At 40.0% G+C, this 12,425-nt stretch overlaps 2 protein-coding genes across 6 annotated transcripts in view; one reads left to right on the top strand and one right to left on the bottom strand.

Moving 5' to 3' along the window:
- The window catches only part of TPMT (thiopurine S-methyltransferase), a 34,394-nt gene extending 26,277 nt beyond the window's left edge, over positions 1-8,117 (bottom strand). The window contains exons 1-3 of the mRNA XM_066268311.1: positions 8,009-8,117; positions 6,045-6,226; positions 4,753-4,845 (exon numbers count right to left, since the gene is read on the bottom strand). Coding sequence (XP_066124408.1) covers positions 4,753-4,845; positions 6,045-6,184 — 233 coding nt within the window. The 5' untranslated portion in view covers positions 6,185-6,226; positions 8,009-8,117. The remainder of the gene's footprint in view (positions 1-4,752; positions 4,846-6,044; positions 6,227-8,008) is intronic.
- A 237-nt stretch (positions 8,118-8,354) lies between these two features.
- The window catches only part of KDM1B (lysine demethylase 1B), a 63,225-nt gene continuing 59,154 nt past the window's right edge, over positions 8,355-12,425 (top strand). For 2 of the 5 annotated variants that reach the window (XM_066268305.1, XM_066268301.1), the window contains exon 1: positions 8,355-8,501. The gene's annotated coding sequence lies outside the window, so the exon portion shown is untranslated. Of the gene's footprint in view, positions 8,502-8,615; positions 8,632-8,802; positions 8,844-12,425 lie in introns of those variants that run through there. The other 3 variants (XM_066268302.1, XM_066268303.1, XM_066268304.1) reach the window with 3 other exon arrangements.

The following is a 12,425-nucleotide window of genomic DNA, read 5'->3' as shown; positions in this document are numbered from 1 at the left end:
GAAATACAAAATATTGTACGAAAATGCTATGAAGAACTGTACGCCAAAAAACTAAACAACCTAGATGAAATGGACAAATTCCTTGAAACATATAATCTTCCAAAAAATAATCTGGAAGAATCAGAAAACCTAAACAGACCAATTACAATAAATGAGATTGAAACAGTTATCAAAAAACTCCCAAAAAAGAAATGTCCTGGGCCTGATGGCTTCACAAGTGAATTCTACCAAATATTCAAAGAAGAACTAACTCCTATCCTTCTCAAGCTATTTCAAAAAATTCAAGAGGAAGGAAGACTTCCAAGGTCCTTTTATGAGGCAAGCATAATTCTGATTCCAAAACCAGGCAAAGACAACACAAAGAAAGAAAATTATAGGCCAATATCCCTGATGAATTTAGATGCTAAAATCCTCAACAAAATATTAGCAAACCAGATCCAGCAATATATGAAAAAAATCATACACCAGGATCAAATGGGATTTATTCTTGGGAGGCAAGGCTGGTACAATATTTGCAAATCAATCAATGTGATTGATTCATCACATAAACAAAAGGAAGGAGAAAACCACATGATTATCTCAGTAGATGCAGAAAAAGCATTTGATAAAATTAAGCACCCATTCATGATCAAAACTCTCAGCAAAGTGGGAATACAGGGAACATACCTCAACATGATAAAGGCCATCTATGACAAACCCACAGGCATCATCATACTCAATGAGCAAAAATTAAAAGCAATCCCCTTAAGATTAGGAACAAGGCAGGGGTGCCCCCTTTCACCACTCTTATTTAACATAGTCCTGGAAGTCCTAGCCACAGCAATCAGACAAGAAGAAGAAATAAAAGGCATCCAAATTGGAAAAGAAGTAAAACTATCATTATTTGATATTATACTGTATATATAGAAAACCCTAAAGTCTCAGTCAAAAAACTACTGGACCTGATAAATGAATTCAGGAAAGTGGCAGGATATAAAATCAATACTCAGAAATCAGAGGCATTTTTATACACTAACAATGAACTGTCAGAAAGAGAAATTAAGGAAGCAATCCCCTTTACCATTGCAACCAAAAAAATAAAGTACCTAGGAATAAATTTAACCAGGGAGATTAAAGACTTGTACGCAGTAAATTATAAAACATTGATAAAAGAAATTAGGGAAGATACAAACAAGTGGAAGCATATACCGTGCTCATGGTTAGGAAGAATAAACAGCATTAAAATGTCTGTATTACCCAAAGCAATTTATAAATTCAATGCAATACCGATTAAAATACCAATGACTTACTTCAAAGATACAGAACACATAATCCCAAAATTTATATGGAACCAAAAGAGAACACGAACAGCCTCAGCAATCTTGAAAAGAAAGAATAAAGTGGAGGTATCACACTTCCGGATATCAAGTTATACTACAAAGCCATTGTACTCAAAACAGCCTGGTACTGGCATAAGAACAGGCATATAGATCAATGGAACAGAACAGAGAACCCAGAAATAAACCCACACTTTTATGGACAACTGATATTTGACAAAGGAGGTAAGACCATACATTGGAGTAAAGACAGCCTCTTCAACAAATGGTGTTGGGAAAATTGGACAGCTACCTACAAAAAAATGAAACTAGATCACCAACTTACACCATTTACAAAAATAAACTCAAAATGGATAAAAGACTTAAAGGTAAGCCGTGAAACTATAAGCATCTTAGAAGAAAACAAAGGCAGTAAGCTCTCTGACATCTCTCGCAGCAATATATTTGCCGATTTATCTCCTCGGGCAAGTGAAATAAAAGATAGGATAAACAAATGGGACTATATCAAAGTAAAAAGCTTCTGCACAGCTAAAGACAATAAGAACAGAATAAAAAGACAAACTACACAGTGGGAGAACATATTTGACAATACATCTGATAAGGGGTTAATAACCAAAACTTATAAAGAACTTGTAAAACTCAATACCAGGAAGACAAACAATCCAATCAAAAAATGGGCGAAAGAGTGCCTGACCTGTGGTGGAGCAGTGGGTAAAGCGTCGACCTGGAAATGCTGAGGTCGCCGGTTCGAAACCCTAGGCTTGCCTGGTCAAGGCAAATATGGGAGTTGATGCTTCCAGCTCCTCTCCTCTTCTGTCTCTCTGTCTCTCTCTCCTCTCTCTCTCTTTCCTTTCTCTCTCCTCTCTAAAAATGAATAAAATAAAAAAAATAAAATTAAAAATTAAAAAAAAAATGGGCAAAAGAAATGAATAGACACATCTCCAAAGAAGACATACAGATGGCCAATAGGCATATGAAAAAATGCTCAACATCACTAATCTTTAGAGAAATGCAAATTAAAACCACAGTGAGATATTACCTCACACCAGTCAGAATGGTGCTCATCAACAAAACAACACAGAATAAGTGCTGGCGAGGATGTGGAGAAAAGGGAACCTTCCTACACTGCTGGTGGGAATGCAGACTGGTGCAGCTACTGTGGAAAACAGTATGGAGATTCCTCAAGAAATTAAAAATTGAACTGCCTTTTGTCCCAGCTATCCCACTTTTAGGAATATACCCCAAGAACATCACAGTACTGTTTGAAAAGAAGAAATGCACCCTCATGTTTATGGCAGCATTGTTCACAATAGTGAAGATCTGGAAACAGCCCAAGTGTCTGTCAGTGGACGAGTGGATTAAAAAGCTTTGGTGTGTATATATATATATATATATATATATATATATATATATGGACGAGTGGATTAAAAAGCTTTGGTACATATATATATATATATATATATTACGGAATACTACTCAGCCATAAGAAATGATGACATTGGATCATTTACAACAATATGGATGGACCTTGATAACATTATACTGAGTGAAATAAGTAAATCAGAAAAAACTAAGAAATATATGATTCCATACATAGGTGGGACATAAAAATGAGACTCAGAGACATGGACAAGAGTGTAAGGGTTACGGGGTGCAGAGGAGGAGAGGGAGGGGGTTGGCGGTGGGGAGGAGAACAAAGAAAACCAGTTAGAAGGTGACGGAAGACAACTGGACTTTGGGTGATGGGAATGCAGCATAATCAAATGTCAAAATAACTTAGAGATGTTTTCTCTGAACATAGGTACCCTGATTTATCAATGTCACCCCATTAAAATTAGTAAAAATAAAGCATTAATGTCAAAAAAATAATATAAATAAATAAATAATGCTATCACACATTTGCCATAATTTATCTCTGTGAATCATAATTTTCTCAATAATATACAATTAAGAAAAATTTAGAAATAAACTGGGTAAATTTTACAAGAAAAAAATTTTTGCTCTGGCTAGATAGCTTAGTTGGTTAGAATGTTGACCTGAAGTGCAGATGTTGCCAGTTCAATTCACAGTCAGGGCACATCCAGGAACAGATTCATGTTCCTATCTCTCTCTCTCTCTCCCCCTTCCACTCTCGCTAGAATCAATAAATTAAAAAAAGAAAAGGAGAAAAATCTTTGTCAGAGCCACATTAAAAAGAAAAAGACAAAAACCTAATAGAAACAGTGGCCCAGTTTTATACATGGTAAATGGTTATAGAATACATAAATACTACAACGTGGCACTTTACCTTGAGAGAAACTGGATGTGTATGTGTAGAACTGGGTGTTGGAAGGGCTATAGGTGTCAAGTTATTGTGAAGTGATGGACAGAGGATCACCGAGAATCAAATTTAAAGTCCTGACTCTAGCTGTGGATGGAAGTGACTCACACACTGCACACACGGTTGACTGAGACATCTGGGAGGGGTTTGAGGTGTGTGCCTGTTTCGTTTTGTCTATTCATACACAGCTTAGTCCCACGGCACACAGATTTCTGCTTTGACCTCGCTTTTTGTTCAAACTAAGCAAATGTAAAATTCACATCATGCTCAAATTATTCCCTAACATATCAATGGAGTGGAATGAAATTTTCATTTTTAAAACAACAGGTAGCACAAAAGTGACTGTACCTATTCCTCATACAAGACTACATAACTTTTCAGTTTGGTCAGTTTGTTTAGTTCTAAAATAAACATATCAATAACTTGTCTTTCATGTTTCCTATGAAGTTTGTAAGTTAACATACACGGAATATTTTTTTTTAATTCTTCATACATTTTCTGAAGTTACAAAATATAAACAAAAGCGTCTAAACTAGCTGTGTGAATTTTTATTTCCATTCAATATATGGAAAAACGACACAGCCTACTATAGACTGGTATAGGCTAGATAAAATTGAAATATACTGCCCAAGATAATGTCTTAAACATTTTATCTTAATGTTTTTGGGCCTCTGGTTATTGTTCATTCACACTTGATATCTACATAGACCTCTATAAATTAGTTACATAAATTAAAAATCCTCTAATATAATAACTTATATACAAGTTTAGTTCTGATATTTTTATTATAAATGACTTTAAATTCAAAATATTTAACAATCACATTTAATTAGCTGTTTCATCATATAATTTCCTAATTTTGTCTCAAAACCTCTGCTAGAGTTAGATTGTTATTATCACTAATGACATGGCAATAAAACAATCTATAGAGTTAATGTATTTTAAAGTAATTTTTCTTGTGGTTCAGTCAGTTGGTTAGGATAAAAGTCTAATGATATAGTTTAAATGTTCTCAATTTCATGATCACACTATAGCAACCATTCCACACATGCTCTAAGTTACAAGTACTTTTCATCAAGATAAGAAAGTATGTTGCTAATGCTTATCTGCTCATACCATTTCATTTCAACTGCTTTTCCACAAAGAGGGAAAAATACCCTCAGTCCACTCTTGCCTTTAAGGAAAGAATCCAAATGCTTCTTTAATAACCTGGGGAGAAAAAAAATTTTTGTTGTTGTCATTAGCCAATGCGCAAAGTAAAGGACGACAATTATATGATGCTAAGTATTTTTTGTGCATTATCTCATTTACTATTCCCACCTGCTTTACAAAGTAGACAACATTAATTGCTATAACCTCCAGCTGACACAGGGAGAAACAGGGAGGTTAAGTAACTTGCTCAGTAACATAGCTAGTGAATGATTTATCTGACTTAAATCTGGAGCTTTCCTGATTAATAATTTAAAATTAAAAAATTTTTCCCTTGGTTGATATGTCTTGAAAATTCTTTATTAATCTCCCAACTGTAAATGTGTGTGTGTGTGTGTGCGTGTGTGAGAGTGAGAGAGAGAGAGACAGACAGACAGACAGACAGACACGTGGGGGACCCTCTGGATGCACTGAGTTTGTCAACATTCATTTTATGAATAAGCTCTCTAAATGTGTACTCAGATCTCACGAGGAGTTCTGACAAGTTGTAGTTATTCTCATAGTTAATTCCTCTGTAAAAATGTGGCTCTACTAAGGCCATCCACATGACAGAGATAACCCATACAATGATTCTGGGATGACGCCCTAACTACCAGTCGGTATGTAAAAAAAATAAATAATAATAATGATAATATCCCCTGGGAAGGCAGGGTGGCTGCCCGGTACAAAGAATATCTGACATGACCACTTTACTCAGCACTGGCTCATGATTTATTGTCTCTACTTTGAAGCCTACTACTGCTGCTGATATGTGGCTCGGCATTATGGCTGACTTGCTGGTATCTTTGAACTTCTCTTCTTCTACCATATAGATAATAGCATACTATTGGAAAGCAAAATCAGAATACCATTCTTCAATATAAAGAGACATAAGCAGTGTCGCGTAAGCTTCTGTTGTATATGGATAAACATGCATGTCCAATACTTATATGCTACAGGGGCTTACAAAGCCATATGTCATAATTCTAAGATGCCTTCAATTGTAACTCACACCATTATTTATACTCCATGGGAAGAAAGAACATTGCCAATTCACCTATGACATTCCACAGATCCATTCTGATTTTAGATATGCTAAAATGTGGAAAACTAAACATGTACATCTTAAAGTCAGTCAAGTAACATGCACCCTATTATATCTATTTCCAAAGTTAGTTTCTAATAGAGCATTTCTCTGTTATATACCAAACATTTCTTACTGGTGTCCTTGTTTTTGATGAAATGTAATTTTGCGGTCCACCCACTTTTCTTGCCATTCTTCCAGAGTGAGTACTTGGTTTTTCTGTACCTCAGTATCGGGGTACTCTTTAATATCAAGTGAAGTCCTTTCATTATCCATAGTTTTGCAGACACCTTTGCTTCACAAGCAGGTCTCCAATGCCTAAATGGAAAATATTTGCAATGTTGATGTTTAAGGGCACAGCTATTCTACTGACGAAAAAAATTAAAACCATTATCCTCAGATGTATGGCTTTTAAAAAATATTTCAACAGCCCAGGAAAAGCCATACAAAAATTACTTTTCAGTGAGACTGATGTTAGAGACAACCTCATATTACACATTAGAAAAGATCTTTAAATAAATTGAATTTTATACACACACACACACACATACATTAAGCAAGAGGATGAGAGATAGTGAGATAGACTCCCACATATGTCATACTGGGATCTATCCCGCAACCTCTGTCTGGGGCAGATCCAATAAACCAAGCTATCTGATATGCTTGAACCAATTGAACCTCTGGCGGGAAGAGAGAAGGGCAAGAGGGAAGAGAAGCAGATGGTCGCTTCTTTAGAGAGAGACAGACAGAAAGGGAAAGAGATGAGAAGCATTAATTCTTTGTAGCTCCATAGTTGTTCATTAATGGCTTTCTCATACGTGCTTTGGGGGAAGGGGCGCTCCAGCTAAGCCAGTGACCTCTTGCTCAAGCCAGCAACCTTGGGCTCAAGTCAGACACCAAGCCAGTGACCATGGCATCATGTCTATGCTGGCAACACCAATGCTCAAGCCAGTGAGCCCATGCTCAAGCTGGCGACCTCAGGGTTTCAAACCTGGGTCGTCTGCGTCCCAGACCTATGCTCTATCCACTGCGCCTCTGCCTGTTCAGGCAGATAGTTGCTTCTCATGTGTGTCCTGACCGGGAATCGAACTCCGGATGTCCACATGCCCGGTTGATGCTCTATTCACTTAGCCAACCAGCCAGGGTATATACGTATCTTAATTTTAGAGTAAAAGAATTTAAGATTAAAAAAAAAAAAAGGGGAAAAAACCAAACAGATGTTTCACATTTTATAACTTTTGTAAACTTAGAATTCTTTTCTAGCATCTCAAGTTAATTTTACATTTTTCTTTTAATGTCTACTTCTTTTTTTTATCAGTGCACACAATTGAAAGACTTCAACAGAGTTATGAAAGTAACAATTCCCATTCCCATAAGAGAGGCAATCATCTTTAACTCTTTTAGCTGAGTCTTAAAATCTAACTCTGTATCTCAACATAACAAGCTTAACTTTTCATTTTTTAGGTAGCTTCTACAAATAAGCATTTAGCCCTCTTTCAGCTTACACATACCACACACATATACACACTCATCATTTTTTCTGTTCTTTCAATAGAGACATAGTTTTTTGATAAAATACGTGGAGTACACATTATTGTGACTCACTAAATTCTATTCACAGCCAAGACACACAGTATTCTATGATTGCTTATCCTCTGCTGTACTTTATTCTGTAGTTAATAACTCTCTTGCTTTTTTATTTATAAAATTTCTATGTAGTAGTTTGGATTATACTATTATGCTATTATTGGTGGTTCTAATTTAATGATTTATTCATGAAAATAGCAAACAATTCATAAAAGCAGGTATTTCAGGAAAAGTCCCCTTTATTGATATACACCTTTGTAACCACTATTGAGCAAGACTATTTAACTTCTCTTAAAAATTTCTTATACACAATGTTTTGGTTTCCTTTTAAATTATGGACCCACAAAAGAGTTGTTCACTGCCAGATATCACTATTCCTAGATTCCACTCTCTGCTCCCTGAATCCCATTTTCAGGGCGCGAAATGATGAGCTGTTCACCCTTCTTAGGCTGTCCGACTGCGAAATGCTATCGCAGGTCACGCCTGCACCCTCTGGGACCCCGGGGAACCTACCTTGCGAGCCGCCTGCCTCCTCCCTCGCAGCCTAGCTCTGAACCGCTGCAGGAAGGAAAGAAAAGGACTACGAGTCCCCAACTCCTCCCACGCCCCGCCTCAGTCCCCGCCTCGGGACCCACCCCCTCACCGGCACCCAGACCCCGCCTCCGCCCCGGTGCCCCGCCTCAGTCCCCGCCCCGGGTCCCACCTTCTTATCGTGTCAAGACCCCACCCCTTCCCTAGGCTCACTGGCTGTGCAGCGGCGGAAATGGCCGAGGCGGGGCGAGCACCGCGGCGAAGGCGAAGGCGGGGACCCTACTCCTCCCAGCTTCCGCTGGCTCCTCCCACTCCAGGTCACGCCGTCACAGGGGCGGAAGCGGCGGCGGCGGCCACGGCAGAGCGAGAGCTGCGGCTCGCCGCGCGGGTCCTGCAATCCTGTGCGCGCCGCGCGCGTCTCGGGAGAGGCGCCCGCGGCCCGGGGCGGCGCGCGCCGTCTCGCACGCGCTCAGAGGTGAGGCGCATGCGGCTCCGGGGGTGGCCGTAGGGGCTGCGGCGGATTTCGGCTGACAGCTCTGTACAAAGCAGCTTGGCTGGGGTGCAAACCCTCCTTCTCCCTCTGTGCAGCGCCCCTCGCTCGGGTGGTAGGTGGACGGATGCCCGAGGGGCTGATACCTGCCTCTGCGGGGTGCAGGGTGGGGATCCCTGTCTGAAGAGGAGGAATTCCAAGGCGGGGGTGTTCCGGCGACGGAACTCCCGATTCGTCTTGGTTTTGCGGGTCTCTCCTAATCCCCTCTCCTAATCTTTCTGTACAGCGCTGCATTCTCGCGACTGCTTGCTCCTTTTCAGAGCTCAGGTGAGCCCCGGAGGCTGTTGCTTCTCCGACTTTGGAGAACAGACGGGAAAGCTTTTTGGAAAGCTGGGTGGCTGCAGATGGCAAAGGGAACGCTGGAGCTCCCTCCTGGGGACTGTTCGAGCCCTGTCACCTGGGAAGTGTGTGTGGGGAAAACCCACAGTCCGGAGTAGGAACTCCTCGCTTGTTCTCAGCCGAGAGAGTGGCGGTGAGGAGCCCTTACAACCTTGCAGGTGTCGTAATAACGCTCCAGTGCGGCCACCACGCATTGAGGCACGATCAGCATTGCGGGGTTGCTGGGGTAACTCCTCCGGGACTGAGAACCCGCAGGGAGCGGCCCCATAATGGTAGTTGTTAGTCAACAGCCTGGCAGCTGGCAGGTGAAACAGGAAGAAGAGGAAGGCCCAGCTGCAGAAAGTTGGGGTTCCGTGACATGGAACCTCGCCAGTAAGAGGCCTAGCCTTCCCTTGGGTGAGCGCGCAGGAACCCATAGACCAGTCTATTGGGGGATATCCATCACTCCACATTCACAAACTGAAGGCTTTTGGGTTTTGTTTGGTTGGTTGGCTTAAAAAGAAATTATCGATTTCAGTGGAAGAAAGGCAAGTGGAAGGGAAGGTTTCTTAAGGAGGTACATGAGAAAATGACCATCAATAATTAATAGTCTTCCAGGCAGGGAAAGTAATCAACAAAGCATTCAGGTAATTGAACTGGATCCATATTTTGGAAAATTTGATTAGTGTGGGTGCTGGTCCTGCCTTATTTTACGTGGCCCAAAGGGAAATTCCTATTTCTGTTGTCTAAAGAAGTTTCTAGGTTTCTTATTTTTAGAAATGCTGATGCCACTATAAATTTGTATTCCAACCTGGAGTCACTCTGATTTATTTTTATGAAAACTGTATGTGTGTTTTTGGGGGGTTTTTGGATTTTTTTTTTTTTTACAGAGACAGAGAGAGAGTCAGAGGGATAGACAGGGACAGAAAGAAACAGAGAGATGAGAAGCATCAACCATTAGTTTTTCGTTCTGCATTGTGACACCTTAGTTTGTTCATTGATTGCTTTCTCATATGTGCCTTGACGGCGGGCCTTCAGCAGACCGAGTAACCCCTTGCTGGAGCCAGCAACCTTGGGTCCAAGCTGGTGAGCTTTTGCTCAAACCAAATGAGCCCGCGCTCAAGCTGGTGTCCTCGGGGTCTCGAACCTGGGTCCTCCACATCCCAGTCCGACGCTCTATCCACTGCGCCACCGCCTGGTCAGGCTGTATGTGTGTTTTTAAAAATATTTTTGAAAAATTATTTCAGAAAAAATTCTGAGAATTATAAAAATAGAAGTCTAGGCATTGATATATCCACTTACATATTTACCCCCCCAACCCACTTTTTGGGTCACATTAAAAGAAAACCAAAACTATGAATTTAAAATTAGGAAGATATATGCTTATAAAATTATATGGAACATGAAACAAATTGATTATGTTTAAAATTAGGTGTGTTTGTTAATTTGAAGAACCAGGTGGAAAAGCACTTCAGTACATTAACTTGTTTTAGTGACACTTTAGATCAGTATTTCTGAGATTATATTTAAAAACACAAAAACTGTACAAGTCCTTTTAAGTTTATTTAAATTTTTTCCCCTCCATTTTAAGCTCCAAGAACCTAGCAACCGTGAAAATACAGAAATTACTGCAGGTGTCAAAAAAGGATGAGGCTACGTTACTATAAATCATATACTATAATTAAAGGTGAAAGTATACTACTCAAAATCTTCAGTCATATTTTCCCCAGACAACACAGATTTTTTTTTTTTTTTTTGTATTTTTCTGAAGCTGGAAACGGGGAGAGACAGTCAGACACACTCCCGCATGCGCCCCACCGGGATCCACCCGGCACGCCCACCAGGGGGCGATGCTTTGCCCCTCCGGGGCGTCGCTCTGCCACGACCAGAGCCACTCTAGCGCCTGGGGCAGAGGCCAAGGAGCCATCCCCAGCGCCCGGGCCATCTTTGCTCCAATGGAGCCTTGGCTGCGGGAGGGGAAGAGAGAGACAGAGAGGAAGGAGGGGGGGGGTGGAGAAGCAAATGGGCGCTTCTCCTATGTGCCCTGGCCGGGAATCGAACCCGGGTCCCCCGCACGCCAGGCCGACGCTCTACCGCTGAGCCAACTGGCCAGGGCCTATTTTTATTTTTTACAGAGACAAAGAGAGAGAGTCAGAGAGAGCGATAGATAGGGACAGACAGACAGGAATGGAGAGAGATGAGAAGCATCAATCATTAGATTAGTTTTTCCTTGCGACACCTTAGTTGTTCATTGATTGCTTTCTCATACATGCTCTGACCGTGGGGCTACCGCAGACCAAGTAACCCCTTGCTCAAGCCAGCGACCTTGGGTCCAAGCTGGTGAGCTTTGCTCAAACCAGATGAGCCTGCGCTCAAGCTGGTGACCTTGGGGTCTCGAACCTGGGTCCTCCACATCCCAGTGCGATGCTCTATCCACTGTGCCACCACCTGGTCAGGCTTAACTGAAAGATTTTTGTTGCAATACTTTTATATATGTTATACATTTATAAGTACTGTATTTACATATGCCTTATTTGTGTTTCATTTTGTGAATAATGTGGGATATATGATTTATATAAAGAGATTTGTTAGATTGGACAGCCTTTTGAGAATATAAATGTGATCCAGGAAGCTGCCTTTGAGTTTAACAATTCTAGGTAAGTAGTAGTACTTTTAACATTATTAGTGCTTTATCCATCTGTATCTAGAGTGCTGTAGAACTAGACAATAACTTATTTAATACTTAAAGAGCTATAATGCATTTCAGAATAGGTTTTAAGGAAGTAAACAGTTTGTGAAAGGAAGATCATCCATAACATCAGTGTCATGATTTCTCAAAGGTGATGTAGCTAGAAAACTCCACACGTGATGTTAATAATCCATTAAAAATGTTCCTAGGAGTAGTAGAACTCGCAGATAGTAAAAATAGCATTACAAGCCCCTCAAAGCTTTTCTTCAAGATTAAGGTGTGCCTCACTCACTTTGTTGCACTTCACAGGTGTGACAGTTTTTTTTTTTTTTTTGCTGATTGAAGTCAAGATAACTCCCCCCCACCCCCAGGCCAGAAAAAAGATTATGACTCACTTTATTATGGTCTGGAACCAAACCCACAGTATCTCCTAGGTATTCCTGTATGTGAAATTTGTATATTATGGCAACACTTTTCCACTTTCAAATTTCTTATCTATATATGTTCTATTTATTTTATATATTATTTTGTGTAAGTGTATGTATATAGTAAATACAATAGATCAAGGAAGGAGGTGTGTGATAATAGAACCAATATATTATTGAGTGCTTATTTCTGCTAAGCATTTTTTATTTTTTCTCTAACTTAATTAAAAAAATACTAATTTGATAATTCAGTCTTTCATGATTGCTATGTATTATTTTTCTCGAAGACTTTTGGTTCTTAACTGTGCTGTTATTTGACTAGTTTGAGAACTTATAAAATTTTTTCAGTAGAATATACAGTAACTATCCCAGATTCCTCTATTTGGTAGTGACTAGATGGTGTGTCTGAGGTTTATT

This window comes from Saccopteryx bilineata, chromosome 3 (genome assembly GCF_036850765.1).
Source record: "Saccopteryx bilineata isolate mSacBil1 chromosome 3, mSacBil1_pri_phased_curated, whole genome shotgun sequence".
Lineage (NCBI taxonomy): Eukaryota > Metazoa > Chordata > Mammalia > Chiroptera > Emballonuridae > Saccopteryx > Saccopteryx bilineata.
Note: the sequence above shows the minus strand (reverse complement) of the source record. Positions and strands in the feature narration are given on the sequence as shown.